General features: G+C 41.9%; 1 protein-coding gene across 1 annotated transcript in view; it reads right to left on the bottom strand.

The window, feature by feature from the left end:
- The window catches only part of ARHGEF4 (Rho guanine nucleotide exchange factor 4), a 230653-nt gene that overhangs the window by 37812 nt on the left and 175411 nt on the right, over positions 1-17430 (bottom strand). The window contains 1 exon segment of the mRNA XM_014941530.1: positions 7130-7269. Within this exon segment, the coding sequence (XP_014797016.1) occupies positions 7130-7269 (140 nt within the window).

The raw sequence follows: 17430 nt of genomic DNA, 5'->3' as shown, positions 1-17430 counted from the left end.
GTCTTCTGAGGATTAGGAAAAAAAGAAAACTTTGCAGAGAGGAGCTGCTCTAAATCAAGGTTTGGAGAGAGGAGAATGAATCCAAGAAATGTTCTGATATCAAAACCACGCTGAGAGGAACCTAAGGCACAAGTATGGTACAAAACCAGATATATTCACTCTTCTGTCTCTATGCAAACCCTTAAGCCTGGAATAACCCCTACATTACCCAGATATAAAATCCAGATATGTTATAAAACCCAGCTATATTCACTCTTATGCCTCTATGCAAACACTTAAAACCTGGAATAACCTCTACACTAACCTTTACCCAACATTCCTACTCTGTTACATTCCTTCGTTATCCGCTTTGCACAGCAAATCTTTGTACTCCAATATCCACTTTGTTATTGGGCTGTTATCTATAACAGGTGCTTCTTTAATCAGCGAACTGGGGAACGGACATTCCCCAAAACTAATTTTAAAATAAAGACATTGACAAAGTGAATTGTAACAGCAAGAATCTGCAAAACAGACTTGTCTTTGCACATGATCAGGCTGCCATTTCAAGCAAGAATAACTGCAGTTTAATTTATGCTTCACTTCTGAAGGCAAATCTTAGAAGGGGTGCCAATATTGCAGTGCTTCTGATGCTCTTCCTCCCATAGAACAGCAGTGGGGAGTTAGGTACCAAACCAAGCATCCCCTAATGCCAAACAAGGACAGCTGGTGAGAAACATCAAAGGCAGGGGGTAAGTTCCTTCTCTGTATCAGACAGAGGGCAGGTTTGAAAGCAAGGCTCCCACTTCACACATGAACAGTGAAATCACTCATCTCCACCTGCCCACAGGTTACCCTTGGCTGTTGCACAGGACCTGACTGACTGTGTGCACACCACAACTGGGTCCTGCAGGCAACGCTGGTTGAAGCATAGCAGATTAGAAAGCCTGTGATTAGGTGCATGTGAGAACCCTCAGCAGGTAGGGACCATCAGGACCTTAGAGGGTCAGCGCCTGCCTGCCACACTAACTCAAGTGCAGCAGAGAAAGGATTTGAAGATCTCAGTGGCGCCGTGGTAGATGGCCCTCATGCGCTAGAAGTGGCAGGCAAGAAGCCAAGACCTTCTGCAAGTGTAACCCTTAGCCCTACAGGATATGCCACTGGTATGGATTAAAGGAGTTCTTTTAATGGGATGCCGAAGTATTGGAAGTTGGTTGCAGCCTTCACCATAAACAGACAACCACCTCTTGTGTTTAGCATCAACAGATATGCCATGTTTTCTTTAAGTGGTGGGGAACATCAGACAGAGTTCTAGGAACCCTGGGATACACTGGATAAAATATAGGCAGACTTTGAGATAATTTGGCACAAGTAACTTCACAAGTTAAAACACTGTTGGATCATTTTTTCCTCCAAGGGAAAAACCATGGAGACAAGCTTCTCTCTACACCCCAGTAACTGGGAACACATTTAATGCCGGCAAACAACAGACATTATTAAGAGTCCCCTAATACCACAAGCCATCATTAACAAGCGTTAACAGAAGCTGTTAGAGCCTTTAAAATTTAACAGCTGGCAGGGCTGATGTAAGAACTCCAAAGCCATCACGCTGTCTCCAGTTATTTCCTTTGAGCGACGCATTTAGGTCTGTTTTACAGCCACAGATGAAAGTTTGGGCAGTACCTTTCCCTCTTTAAACATGTCGGTATATGTGTGGGGACACACCCAAGCCCACAAAGAGGTGAAATACAGAGGCTACCTGTCCTGATCTGCTTCTCCAGTTTGGCTCCTGGCAGGAGGAGTTAGGTCCACTCAGAGACCGACCCCATAACCAGCCATTCTCTTATGGATGTGCAGGGTCCCTTCCACTGTAACACCCCGGCAGTTTTGTTTAGGAGTTAGAACTGTGACAGACCCCCCCACCTGCTATTCTTGCCCCAAGAACTAAGCTAAGCTTGGTGGGATTCTTTTATTTGTTCCTAATGAGTATCAGATCAATTGGGCCATTAGGGAAAGCATAGGTCTATCAAAAAATTATGTATTTTATAGAAATACTTCTGTGTGGATTGAACTCCTGCTGCAGATCTGTGTGCACACTACAGACCATAGCACACATGGTATGGGAACTACATACTCACACCTCACACGTGTGTGGGAACAAGCATTTGGATTGCTAAGGGCTCACTGCATGGCTGCAAATATGAAAGCTTATCCCATTTCTCCCACTTTTCCAAAACACCCCAACATCCACTTGCAAGACAGCCTGCCCTCAGATGAGGATAACCCACAGCGCTGAGTGAGATGGCCTCCATCACCCTCTCTTCACCTTCAGCCTGCTGGGGGAGGATCCCTGGCACAGGGGACAACCAAGTCTTAACGCTGACAAGTGCATGAGAAAGCAGCTCAGAGCAGCCACAGCTGCCCATGGTTGAAAGGAGAAATATGGCTCTGGCAACCCCTGGGACCACTTAGCTCCTGATCCTGATGTTTGATGGGACTTAATTGCTATAGAGTATTTGAATATAGTTTGATTTGCTTTAAATCCATTGCAAAAAGCCCTCTGAAATGACCTTAGAAGTTTGCAGACCTGAGAACTGTAAAAACTAAATCCATCAGGCAGTAAAAGAAATTACAATTCTGACTCCACACTCTGAACGCTCACATCTGAGCCCTATACAAAGTTACACAAGCACTTGGGACCAAAAACTCGGATCCAGTAAAGATTTATGTCCATGGGGGAACTTTATTTCTTGTCCTTGACAGCACTGAGCTTTATACAGTACTCTGCAAATAAATCATAATTGCTGCTTCTGGATCACAGTTGTCAATCTTGGTTGCAGAAATGCACAAGGCACAAAAGTGGGAATTAAGCCCTCCAGAAAAAAAAACCCAAAACCAAAACCCAAAAAAACAAACACCACCAAAAAAGGGGGGTGGGGTGGTGTATTTGTTAACTGGTTTCTATTTGCTTTAGTATCAGTTGGGAGAGCAATATACTCACATTAAAATATAAAAGCGGTAATAAATCTCTCCCAGATTACACAGGAATGTTATATATTGCTTCCATGTGATCAATAATTCTGTTTTCAGCCTGGAAAACCTTTGTGACCACTGCTTTTTCAACCTATTCTGTACTCTTTTAAAAAAAGGGGATGATAACATTTTGCAGCATTTTTTATGTCTTTTGAAATTTGTCCTCATACAGTACACAAGAGATTTCTATTAATTGGAATGTAGACGGATAATGTGAAAAATGCTATGAAGGATATTGTTCACGTTTAACAAAATTAAAATATGTTGTTCTGATTTCATCTGCATTAACATTTTATGAGGTTTGGGGTTTGCTTGGTTTGTTTGTGTGTTGTTTTTTTTTTAAATACCCAAACAACAGTTTACACGTCTGTCTTGTTTAAAATTGGCTGTGCTCGGAGGAGCACTGGGTAAGCCTAGAACAACCTCCCAGTGAGCAATCAAAGAGTTTAGCACAAGAATAAAGCTTTAGAGACTCAACAGCCCCAGTTGTACACTGCTCAGTAATTCAAAGAGAGGACTGCTACAGAATCTGCCACCATTGGTATATGGTAGATGTATTGTTTGCGCCGCTTCCTGAACATTTTTCTGTACGAATTACTTTTCTAAATCAGAAACACATATGTCGGAACCAATTAGCTTAACTGCATCTTGTCAACAAGCACTGATTAGCACAAACATCTGTAACATACTACAATATTGTCACTTTAAAACATAAGGCAATGGTGTTACATGTCTTAGATAAAATCCTGGTCTGCTGAAGCCAGCGAGTCATGCATTTCCTCAGGCACAAGACTTCACATACCAAATTCCAAACTTATCAAACACAGAGCCATAAGAGATAAGGAAAAAACAGGGAGTCTCACTGTTATTTTCCAAACATTTAGTGCATTTTGCTTTCATAGACGGGGATGGTACTGCTCATCTAGGGCTGCAAGGGGCCAAACACTCCACATGCTGAACTGCAAATCACATTTCTTCCAAAGCACAGAGCCATAGGGACCCTTGGCAGAGCAGGGCAGAATGAACCCTTTGTACACATCACATATTTTGCAGCAAAGAGCCTAAGCCTACTCACCCAGGGCAATTACTTGATAAGCAGCATAGCTTTCCTCACTATCACCACGATCACTCGAGAGCTGGGCAGGCAGGCTTTTTATATGCTTAATCCCTCACGTTCTAAACTGGAGCCTGCATATAACACACTTCATGAAGCTTGAAGCTATGTCTGCCCTGTAGATAATATTTCTTCACTGGAAGGACAGAGCTGCAATGCATTTGCAGTATAGATTTTTCCCTTCCCACATTTTACCTTATTATACTGTGGAAGCAAAAAGATGCAAGGATAGGGTCTTTAGCTGGAACAAACACAAAGTAAACTCCACCAAGTACAATCTAAACACAAAAATCTCTTTTCATGAGCATCAAGAATGCATTTGAAAGAATGTCAAACAGATGCCCCAAGAAAATTACTTCCCCTGCCTCTTTTCTCATCCCAAACCCTTATTATTACTTTTTGATTGATTTTTCTTGGCTCTTACACACTCTCATGCTGGTCTTCTTAGGTGGGCTCTATACAACCTTCCCAGCTTTCTTTTATCCCTCTCGACTTCTTGCCAATAAACTATTCTAGTTTTATGAAAGGTTTCTTTTCATACCCATTTTCTCTTGATCAAAATAAGCTAAAACTCAGTGACTGGGTATTTTGTTTTTTAATGCAACACTTGGTCTGCCAAATGCCTTAAAAAGGTATTTCAACCTTCCCTGTTTATTTGAAAGCTGCTTCTTCCAAGAAAGCTAAGAATAACGTGGTTACCATAGTTTCCTTATCCACAACCAATAAAATGCAATTTGGAATACAATAAAACAAAGACAAGCCTACTCACAAAACGTGACTAAACGACTAGACATTGATATCTTCACCCTACATCACTCCCTGCACTACTACAGAAAATACTCAAGACTAATCAATATCCAGCTTTTGGTCCAGCAGGGAACCTGAAGCCTGTCTGATTGCCAGCTATTTGAGATATTTCAATTCCAACACTTAAGATCTCTGTTCATGTAAAATCCCTGCCTCACAGATTTAACATTTCACCTCAGAGATTTTGTATTTTACTGCACTCTTTTGTTCCAGGAAGTGATTCTGTAGGAAAGCACTTTGCTAAGGCTCAGTGAAGTGATGGATTAATTACCTGTAGGAACCAGTTGACAAAGTAAATAATGTACTGCCTGTTCTTACAATTACGTTGGCCCCTGAACAGGCAAGCTCGGAGCAAGCCAAAAATAATCTTTTTTCTTCCAGTCAACTGGCCAACAAAACCCCTCATACACTTCAAAGACTACACAAATTACACCTGCTTTGGACACATCCATTTGCTTTCCTGATTAGAAGTTAAACGATGGAATCTTACTCTAATAAAATGAACTTTAAGAAAAGAAAGAAAAACGATTGTTCTCAATAATGATGAACGGTGTCTGAGATGAAAGAGAAAACCACAACACGCATGACGGATATACAGACCACTGCCAAGTTAATTTTTTTCCTGATTTTAAAGAGTTATAAAGATTTCCTTTGAGAAAGTAAAATATTTTGCCTTTTCCTTTAAAAAAGAGAAGCAAAAATCCAGAGAATGTTCTGTTTGATAAGACACACTAAGAGGACTTACCAAGGCAAGCACCTGAATGGGAGAGAAGCAGAATCCTCCTCCCACACCCTCGGTGCACACTGTGGGACTGACTCCTGGGACTCCTGGGACTCTCATAAAGACACCAGGTAAATGTGGGAAAATGCAACCCAAGATTTTTCTGGTGTTCTACTAATGCTTGCTTGCCAGTGGCAACAGTCCAAAACAGCTGAGGTTATATCAAAAAGCTCTGGCCATGGTTTGATAACACCTGGATGTAAGCAATAGGGGAAGAAAATACAGCAAAGTCTGTTCCTTACCCCAGGCACCCAAGGCTGCAGCTAGAGATTCTGAGCACTAGGAGCAGGAAAACTGCTACGAGAGCTTTTGTTGCTGTTTTTGAAGAAAAGCTGTTACCCTCACTGTGCAGATTTCTGGAGCTTGTGCAGACCCCAGAAGCAACATCACTGTATGTATCAAACAGAAGCACAGAGCCTCAGTCAACATAGTTTCAGTTATAGCTTAGCCACAAGAAAATAAAATACATCTTTTATCCTTGCCTTCTCACCTTGTGGAGGTCATGTAAAGGTAACAAGCACAGGGAAGAGAGAAAGAAGGTGTAAGAGTGCAAGAGATTATTCATGTGGTGAGCGTGCTCCACTATTCCAGTGAAAAATCTTATTAGTTCACCCCACCGAAAACGCATTCTGTGTGTAACAGGATGCCAGTTCTAATGCATTAGACAAAGCCATTGTATTTTTGCAGAAAAAACCCATCTTAAATCCTGTTAATACGTTGCTCATCGCATCAGTTTAAGCAGTACATTTTTAAATTGCTGATGTCAAGTTAATCAGTGTCAGCACTATAAAAGAAAATAGCTAAAAGCACCAACTAAAAAGGCATATCTTTCACATCCCTAGAGTGAATTTACTGGGGAACAGGAAGAAGCAGTGAAGACCAAGCATACATTAAACTTTGCACCCTTCTCATTTACTAATAAAGAAGTATGTAGACCAGGTTGTTGGTTTTTTTTCCTCCACATTCCCTTTATGCCTTCAGCACGCATACATTAAACTTTGCACCCTTCTCATTTGCTAATAAAGAAGTATGCAGAACAGGTTGTTGGGTTTTTTTCTCCACATTTCCTTTATGCCTTCAGCATGCCACATTTCAAGTCTCACACCAGCCCTGATCAGGCTGCACATTAATGGTTTTAAACTTCCCACCTAAAACCACTAAAGGGGAGAGTTACCTGCTCAGGACCTGTGGCTCCACACTACCTTACATCGTTGTCCTCTACTGTCAGAGACAGGGCCCTGATGGAAGGCCCAGACCCTGTCATTACCCCGTTGTAAGTGGTACCCACAGTAAATGACATTTGAAGCCCCATCCACTTGGCCATTATTGCTTTGGTTGTTGACCTCTCTTATGGTTCACAGCAAGAACCAGCATCCATCCTTATCCTGCCTGTCAGAAACCGACCGGCGCAATACCTCATTGATGGCCAGCTGCTCTCCACCTCCTCCAGGGTGGCCGTAGCGGTGGTTGGAGCTCCGGAAGTCCTCATACAGGTCCTCCTCACTTCCCACATCATCTGTTAGAGCCGTCTTATCCAGTGCCCCATCGGTGATCACTGCAACAACAAAGAGAACAGTTCTGCATCAATTGTATGAGCTTGGCAGAGGTGAGGGGCACTATAGCACAGCATACAGGAAAAAAAGACAAGGAAACGATACAGGCAATTCCAGCCTGGTGCGCGCCCATTTTTCAGAGAATTTTTCTCCACTCATGTTTTATTACCACAAATGATTGTGTCTTTTTCTAGACTGGAAAATATGATTTAAATATAATTCAACATCTACTGCATGTTGCAAAGAAAAGATCAAGGAAGGATAAGAAACCAGGCTTTGAACAAAGGTGCAGGGCAGAGATGATGCAAACATGTTTTCATTATGATATTGCTGTGTTGACAGGAAACTTGACTGGGTAACAAGCTCACGTCTGCCAATTCATACATTGATGATAACAATTTACCAAATCCTATCAGAGCAAGGAAACTCTAGGCCTTTGGGAAAAACATTCACCTTCCTCTTTATCCACACATTTATTTCATTGGAGAACCCTTTTTGTTGCCTAAAAAAGTGTTTGCTATACAAGTATGCATTATTACCACAGAAGGGCCATTCTGCTCAGCACAGTTGTGAATAAGCTACAGGAAGGAATGGAAGGTTAGAGGTCTGTAGCTAGAATAAGCATTGAAGTCTTCAGATACAAGCATATGCCTGAGAGAAATAAAAATGTGGCATATATGCTTCTTGCACAGAAGAAAATGACATTTCATCTGGTTCACAGGCAGGAACCTTTTCCTAAGGTCTCCTCAAGGTATGAGCAAATACCTTCAGTGGCATGTTGACCAATCATTCATTTACCCCATACCTGTATAGGCTACTGAGCGTAAACTTTCTGTTCTCAAGATGTGTGAAAAATGTCAATCATTAAAGAAAACATTTGCTGACATATTCATCTGGGTTAACAACTGCTAGGACAACAGTTTCCATGACAAAGAGGCGGGTTTCACAAAGATTTCTTTGCATGAAGTAAGTACCTAACACAAACACGATGCAGTGAACAGCCAATATAAACTAAAATTCCTAGTTAGCGGACTTGACACGGTTACAGTAGTAGAATTGAACTAAGTGAAAACACAAAATCATAGAATCACAGAATGATACGGGGTTGGAAGGGACCTCTGGAGATCATCTAGTCCAACCCCCCCTGCCAAAGCTGGTCCACCCAGAGCAGGGTGCACAGGAACGTGTCCAGATGGGTTTGAATGTCTCCAGAGACGGAGACTCCACCATCTTCTCTGGGCTGCCTGTTCCAGCGTTCTGCTACCCTCAAAGTCAGGAGTTCCTCCCCATATTTAGAAGGAACTTCTTATGTTCAATATCAACAGATATTGCTATCAGCACTCCTGGTGACAGTCTTGGCTGTCCAAGTTACAAATGATGTCACACTCAAAATTTCTGCAGAACAGGTGAAAAAAAACACTTTGAGCTTGATCTTGTACAGCTTGGACAGGCAAAGCCCCAGTCAGATTCTGGGGACACATAAGGCAGTTCTTGAGCCCTCATTTCACACCATAATGTAAGTGCACCTTATGAACCTAATTGTGTCAACGGGCCAAGAAGTGATGGTTAGAATCACAGAATGGTTCAAGTTGAAAGGGACCTTAAAGATCATCAATTCCAAACTCCCTGCCATGGGCAGGGACACCCCACATTAGACCAGATTGCTCAAAGCTCCATCCTGCCTGGCCTTGAATGAGCCTAAGGGTTCTTTAGCTTATTAGAACCTAAAAGCAAAGCTCCACAGTAATACAAAATACAGTGCTGTCAGAGGTTACAGTAAGACCTGCAAAGTTCATCCTTGTCAATGCTTTCACTGCATGTGATGATTTGTAAAGGCCACATCACTTCATTACTTCTAATAACATGGTGAGGTGAAAATTCAGCATAGCAGCTACCGCTTCAGTGCAGTAACTTGACATCAAAATGACTGGAGTATGAGCTATTTTTGAACTAAATACTTGATTGTTTATGGTTGAAATTCAATCAACGCGCACAACATAGCAAAGATACATTCATTGCCTAAACCTGGAGCTCCACTCCGTATTGATGGCAGTTCAGGACATGGAGGTGTGTGTGAGTTTATGATTAAAGGAGAATTTTCTGTGGAAGTGTGTAACTACCCAACCACGCAATTTTAAGTGACATTTCACAAAAAAATCAAACATTCCCATAGCTTTGCTCTGACACATCGTATCATTATGCAGAAGTTCTCTACCGAATACATGCCAGTAGTATAGATTGCATATCAAGCAGTGCTGGGGCTAAGACTTAGCCCATGAATATAAAACACAAAACAAGCTGGAAGGCCACTGATATTATCCTTTTATGCAGAATTATCATGGTTTGTACTTATAGTTATTTTTCTTTAAAAGCATTAAAGTACCACCTTTTGCTAATACACTGTCTGAACAACATTTGTCTGATAGTAATGAACAACTTTCAGTGTATCAGTACAGCAACAAAAACAATTATTTTTTTTCAAGAACAAATGAAAATAAACCATTTATAAGGAGGGAGTTAGCAGTCACTTAATTCAAAACTTTCTTTGCATCCCTCTGGTCTCATTCTTTTCCCTTATTTTATTCACAGCTTCATTGTTTTTGCCTTATGCATCTTGTGTTATTTTCATTGCTAAAAGTAATTTTCAGCTTGAAAAATGTTCATTGACATCTTTAAAGCTTTTGTTTTTTCCCCCACATTTTCCTATTTGTTCTCTGATCTGTGCTTAGATGAAAAAGCAAAAGCTCCAGGGAGATATTTATCTGTATTACTTAAAATGCTCTATACCTCTGCTAAGTGCCTTGAAAGCTGTGTTTGCTTTTACCAGAGATCTGTTTTTCTTCTCTGATCTTACCAAGCTCATCAATTTTCTGCAGTCTCAAAATCTGCTACTCCATTTTGGATTAGTTTTCCTGGCAGAAAAGCCCTCACAGACATATTTCACCAAAAAACCATAGTTCATAGTCATATAAAAGTTCTCAATCCTTGAGGAAGAATGGCCCAAGATAGCCATTACGCGTTTTCCCAAACTTTCCCTTGTTCCAGGGAAGAATAAAACTAATGAAGACTAAGAATTTGCTCTGGAGCAGCTTACATGGGAGACATGATTACAAATAAATAAATAAAGCAGTAGTCTGGAACGGTGACCCAATGCACTAGAAATCCATCAAAGAAGTAGGAGAATGAAGGCTTTTAATGTAGGTAGTGACACAACACGCACAGCATAAACTAGGTCAAGTAGAAACGAAGCAAGCACTATACAAAAATCTTTAAAGACAAGTTAGCAGAGATGGCTGGAACAGTCAGCTTCCTCCACAGTACTAGCTATTAAGCTGCACAGTAGTTGACTCAGATGCCTCACTCCCGCCCTCCAAAATGCTCATCTCCATTTAACTGAAATCCACTGGTATGGTCATATCTGGCCTCTCCATGTCCCTCTGAAACCACTGACCTGTCCCTGGCCATCAGGCAACAGCAAAGAACAACACTGTCAAAAAATAGCACCAAGCATCCAGTTAGCTCAACCAGATTTCTCCATATTTGATATGGCTATCCTGATAATTTTCACTAAATATGGCAACAAATCTCATACAGAGGAATGCAGGGAGGGGCTGTCACCAACATTTAGTACTACAACCTTCTGTGCAAGTATTAAAACTCTATTTTATACTTCTGTTATAAATCCTGAGCTTGGGCTTGGACTGTCATGAAAGTACAAAAGCAGATGGACAATTCTAGCAATAGTAGCTCATGAAGAATGCCACACAAACTCTTTGTTATGCATCTGAATAGAGAATAAGGTGTAGAGAGTCTGACTCCATGAAGAAATATTTTGAGTATATGAAGCAGCAAAAGTCATACAAAAAATGGCACAGAAAACAGCGACTGGCGCAGGTGGTCTGTGTTCAAGTGCACTGAGACAGGCTACATTCAAGCACAAAAACAAAAGGGAAGGGTTTTATAAAAATCAAATAAAGCTTGCTCAAAATGGTCCAGAGGAAGAGGGTAGATGGGTTCACCCTTAGACCCTGCTACAGGCTTTGGGATGGGGGCGTAAGCAGGCAGCAGAGGGAAGGGGCCTGGCTGGGCTCCGCTTGTGTCCCCACCTTGCTGGAGGGGAGCATGTAAAAGCTTGATGCCAAGCCCCGATATTAATAACCAACAGAAGGTGGTGAGGAGGGAAAAAGGAGAGAAACTTTGTGTTGTTCATCTAACTGGTGGCAAACCAAAAGGAGTCTGGATTAGATGATCTACTGAAGTTCACAGACTGAAAACAAATATTAACCATAGTCCAGATTTCAGTTAAGACTAGTGCTGCCTTGTAGAGGTGACAGCCATGTTTGAGCTCCTCTTCTTTGATCTGCTCCACACATCCCAAGTGCCAGGAATTAGTGAACACAAGTCTTTGTTGGCCAAAAAACACCAACCAAACCAACCAAAAAAACCAACCAAAAAAACCTACCTACCACCAAAAAAAAAATCCCACTGAAGACACACAGAACAAATTTCTAGAAGAGTTTCCTCAGAGCAGCTGGGCACTGCAGCCCCAAATCTAACACAGAATCTTAACAGAGAACCCTCAAAGTTATGTAGGTTTATGCTCTGCTGCAATAAATCCCAGTAGCTCCCCGTTGGCAAAGAGCTCCAGCCATGTCCCTGGACCAGAAGTCTGAACGATGACCTGGGACTGAAGGAAAATGGGCTAGAGGCAGTTTCCCCAAAATGTGGTTATCTGTTTTCACTTGACTTATAGCCTACAGCTTTTAGGGGTATGGCTGGGACAGGAATCTGTGATGATTACAGACAGCTTTGAAAGCCAAGACCATCCATAGTTCATTAAAAGAATATTTTATTAATGACAAAGGGAACAACTTTTTTTTTGTATTTGAAGTATCTCTGTTTCAAGAGTGCTTTTTCAGTACCACATCCACACATTTAATTTGTCTCCGCAGCATTTACATTTAAAATAATTCACCAAAATAACAGTAGAAGCCTGATTTACACTCACAGAGCAAATTAATTCAGAGCTAACAACATCATTCCCTCTGCCTCAGTGAGCAGAGATTGCTGTGGCTGCGTGCAGTGCCCACAGGAAAGTGCACTGCAGCTGGGGAAGGGAGCAGTTCCAGATATTTACTATAAACCAACAAAAAGGGGTGCATGGGGTGGGGAAACCAAACCCAGAATACATTGCCCAGGTGAAAAGGACCCTTCCACCCTCCTCTTCACCCATTTTGAGTCACTAAACCCTCATTCTCCCTTAGAAATAGCTGCCCCAGTAGTGCTGCAGCCTCCATCAGTCCTGTTCTGTATTTTATGCTTCATTTATCAGATGCATGATATACGGAGGTCCCTATGCAGCTGCCACAGTAAAATCCATCAGAGTGATGTCATCCCACTTCTGCCCCAGCAGTGCAATTCTCCAGCTCTTTACCGTGCTGATGGACCCTCTCACATCATTCTGCTTATGGTTGTGGGCCAGTTTAACAGGAAGAGGGACGTCTGGCAGGGAATTAGCAACAAGGGAACAATGACCAGTTAGTATGAGTTTCATGAGGGGAAAAAACCCCCAACCCCCCCAGAAAAACCCAACCAAAGACATGCAGGGCCTGCAAAGCCAAGCCTTAGAGAGCTAAAGTCCTCATGATGACATTACTGAGCAGGTAACGAAACTGTGTTCAGTGAATTTTGAGGAAAAAAAGCCAGCACAGAACAGGGAGGAGAGGCAGAAAATATTTGAGTGAAGAAAGCAAGCTTCATTGCCTCCATTTTTAAGAAAGATTAAGAAGGGAAAGGATTCAACATAAAATTAAATTAACATTTTGGTATAATGCCACAAATGGAATTGCTGTTATGAATGAAACCAGTTCATAATTAGTGGAGGCAAAGAGCAAATCCACGCTTGAAAACAAGGAGGAGACAGTTCTTCAATGGCAAGCTGAGCGCAGGTCCTCTGTGGGTCTGCTGGGCACATCACCCAGGGTAACATTCATCAGCAATAATGCACTGAGCCACCCACTCAGGTTTCAAGAGTTTTTAAATCCCAATTAGAATCTAAATGACTTGCAGGGAGGCTTAAGGGAGTTCTCAGCTCTCTCGGGTAGCGGACATAATTATGGGGAAGAGAGCTGTGGATTATGAATGGCTCTGCAGCTCTGACTCCCACGTTCTCACTTGCTACGCGCTTGCAGCTCGCTCTGCTTTGCCTCGGCAGGCACACAGCAGAGAGCTGCCCCCAGCCCCCTCCTGGCTTGTGGAGTGGTGCTACGAGGGGGAGAGAAGAGGGGGAGCAGCTTAGCTAGATTTGAAGAAGAGTGGAAACAATGGAAAAAACAGATAGGAAATCACATACATGTGCTTTCTCGATCCTTTGTTGAAAAGCCCCTCTATCGTACTGCACACAAACTATTAATTCACTGGATGTGTTCCCATCACAGCTACTGACTTGGAAAAAGCAGCCATCTCCTCCTACTCTATTTGCTGTTTATTTGCTCAGGTCTGATTACTCATACATACCGACCTGTTTGTCCTCATTTCTCAGACCAGTGTCTTTGCAAATAGTATTTACTTTATGTCTGGACAACCCTGAACACTATGGGGCCAATTCTAGTTTAGTCCTTTAAGCCCTATCACAATCTAAACATTAAATCAATCGTAGCAATCAAATCGTAGCAGACAAATCCCTTGTAGCATCCAGGCACATTCTTTACCATTTTCTCGATAGGATGTACTGGTTGGAGTATCTGGCACATCATTTACTGCCCCAACACCAGGCAGCTGCTATATAAAGGAGTTTGGGGGGGATAGATGAAACTATCCATCATAATTTTTCAAAAGTTTCCTGTGTGGAAGACTAAAATGGTTGCATTTCTTGTTTCTAACAAGTAACAAACACTGACGTTCCAAACTCATGGTGAATTTTCACCTGTCCATTTAACTCTGCTGCTTAGCACTGTGCCTGTTATGCCTTGAAGTAAAAATCAAACCCAGGCCAAACTCCCCTCCCTTGAAGAGAAAAACAACAACAAAAAAGCTGCTCCTTCATCAGACAATGGCCTCCCAAAATTCTGACAGGCTGCTGGTTAGGAAACAACCTGACACTGTCCAGTAGAGCACGATCAGAGTTAATTCATACCAGCAGTAACCTCGGCTGAGCTTCCAGCTCACCTGCAAAGAGGAAAATACCACGTCCGTGTCTCCACGTCCACCCATTCTTACCCAAAACTGAGGAAATTCAAGCAAATGAGCCAGGAAATCAGAACAATAGTTGTTTACAGTGGACAACACCTACTTCAGCAAACACAGGAGGTAAAAGCAACATCAAAGAGTGTTAGTGCAGCTGACAAGTCTGAAAAATGTGAATTCGAAAGGGTTTCATCAATAAAATTTTAGACTTTTTTAAAATTTATTTTTAGGAGACCATCTGCTCCAGCTTTTCAAACCCTTATAGGTGCATCCCACAAGTTGGAAGATAAGCTGACAAGACCCTTATAGGTGCATCCCACAAGTTGGAAGATAAGCTATCTGACAAAAAAAGTCACATTGTTTTCTTAAGATTATTCCCAGAGATCCCCCTATATGATCCCAGCACCCACCACTACTTCAGTGCACAGTAACATGTGGTGTCACTCCTACAGGTCCTTTGGTCCTCTTTTGCTTGCACAAGTACATGAAACTTGCCTGTGGGAACATGCAAACAAAGGAGCCACAGTGTCTTACCACTGCTGAGTCCTACTGCTCTGCCATTACTGAACCTGAATTCATCTGAACCAGAGCCCTCAATACTCAAACATACTGAAACTGTGTATTAATCTTTTTTTTTTTCCTCCTCCAGAAAGCAAACAAAAAAGCCTCAGACAATTCAGATATAACCAATGCTTCTAGTCATCACCAGTCTTCAAATGAAGATCTTGAATATAAAATGTTCCACCATATTCTCTCAGGAATTGTTATTCCTCCTACCTCTGCAGCTACTTTCCAGGGACTTAATTGGAGTTTTCTTAATGCAAGTGCTGTTATCTCCCAAATCTCACGCTGTCCTTGTCTGTTTTGATTATATTGATTTAGCTGTGATGTTTGCTTCACTTCTAAAACAACTTCCTAAGAGCACTCACAGGAGAGCGTTAGAAACCCAAGCTACCATAGGCTCCTTCCTTTCTCGTACCTGTTACTCTGTGAAACAAAGGAAAGAATGTAAACATGCTGCACAAAATTCCGGTTGATTTATATTTCCCAAGATTCTGTGCTTTTGTTATGTCTTCACATCCAAGTACACCCTCAGAAGACCGAGAGCTTGGAAGCTAAATCTTTGCTAAAGATTTTGTTGCCAAAAAGCGTACAGTCTTCTTCTGTCTCAAGTCAGAGTCTAGAAACAAGAAAATTCCACTCTATGCTAAACTTTAACTACTGGCCTGGAAAAGACCATGCTGTAAAGAATGGTTAAGGTCATTTTTATGAAGAATTGTCACTAGGAAGTAAAACAATTCATATCACAGAAGTCTTCAAAATGCTGCACCCAGTCATGCCAACTTTGCGTGGAAATATCAACTCCCTTATACTATTTTCACGACAGTCAAACCTGGAGCAGGAAAAATAAAAGAGACATGGGTCTTTTGCATAATGGAATAATCCACATTATAACTTTAATGATTAAGAATGAATAACTGTCTTGATAATAATTTAAAACCTTTGACAATGCAGGCACCTTTGGTTAAGACCAGACCCTGAAAGCAGGCCTGCACCCTGTAGCTCGCTGACCCACCCGATGAATAACACGGATGCACTGGGCCCACACTGTTTCCAGCAAAGTCAGCACAAAGAACCACTGCTTGGCACTTCTGAAAAGCAGGCTGTTTATAAAAGTGTCTGAAGACAGATTTAAGAGGCCAACTTTGAACACTTAAATTTGAAAAATGTGACCTTTGTTTTTTCCCAGAATTCCGCATAACGCTATAAATCTAGTCTTTATCTCTGTGAAGCTATCCAGGCTGACAAGTGGCTTATATCTATGACCTTGTACCACAGAAGTAATTAAAAATGAATGCCATGAGAAGACTTTCAATTGCTCTTGTGCATTATCAAGTCTAAGTCTCAAGGGGCAGCAAGATTGTTTTGTTGACATTATTTTGAATGACCAAGTGGTCACGTAACACACAACAGATCTTCTGATTTCATACGTGGGCTACAGTCTTTCCATGAAAAACACTGGTAAAACTGCTTTACCTTTAGGAAATCAGGAAATCCCTCTGTCCCTATTTATATTTTAATCTGAGTTTTAAGAAAATCCCTGAGATCATGCTACCAAGTATTTCTGAAAGGAAAAAGGAAATCAAGGATTAATATGTAACTACAACTGCCACAATAGCTAAGGGAGCAGGCTCTTTGCAGGGTACGTGTTTGAGTCCCACAACACTTCACAAATGGAGGAGGCAGAGTCAGGCTCTGAGTTCGGGTGATTCTTCTTTGGTGTTACTCAGAACAGATTTGGGAGGTCAGCCTCAACCAAGCTACAGGAGAGATGCTGAACATGGCCAAGTGTAATGCAGTCCTTACATTCTGAGCAGAGAAAGACACAAGAGCATCTCCACTGGAAGATGGGTGCAGAATAGGAGGGTGCCACATTAGCTCAGTTTAGAGGAATCTCATGGACAGAGACAAGGTGGAAATTTCAAACTCACTCAGATGTTGCATATTTACACTTCTGCAAGCGTAAACGTCGCTGCCAGAGCCAGGACTGATTGGTTTTAATATCCAGTACTGGTATGTCATCTGCATTGAAGACCAGCTTTACAAACTGATGGAAGAAGGCTGGAGCACAGAGGTGACCTGGATGAGATGGACAGTGCAGTCTCTCGCCCCCATTGCATGGCTGGGGGTGTGCTTCACACCAGCTCTACCAGCAGTCCCCACACCCCACTACCTCTTCTCCCTAGGGCTTCCAGACTTCTCTGCCAACAATATATATGAAAGTGAACGACTGGACCAAAATAATTCCAAACTGTACATGGAGAGCAATTTTCTTATTAACTATATTTAAGAACTCAAAGACAGGCCTTACAACCTAGTACATGCAATACTGTTCATATTGTAGTAGGAAGGGAGTCACCCACTGTGAGGTATTTGCTCCCTGGGAATCAGAAGGTGCAGATAAGATATATTACTGC

This window comes from Calidris pugnax, unplaced genomic scaffold (genome assembly GCF_001431845.1).
Source record: "Calidris pugnax isolate Ruff unplaced genomic scaffold, ASM143184v1 scaffold117, whole genome shotgun sequence".
NCBI lineage: Eukaryota > Metazoa > Chordata > Aves > Charadriiformes > Scolopacidae > Calidris > Calidris pugnax.
The sequence above is the reverse complement of the archived record's forward strand: the minus strand, read 5'-3'. Positions and strand labels throughout refer to the sequence as shown.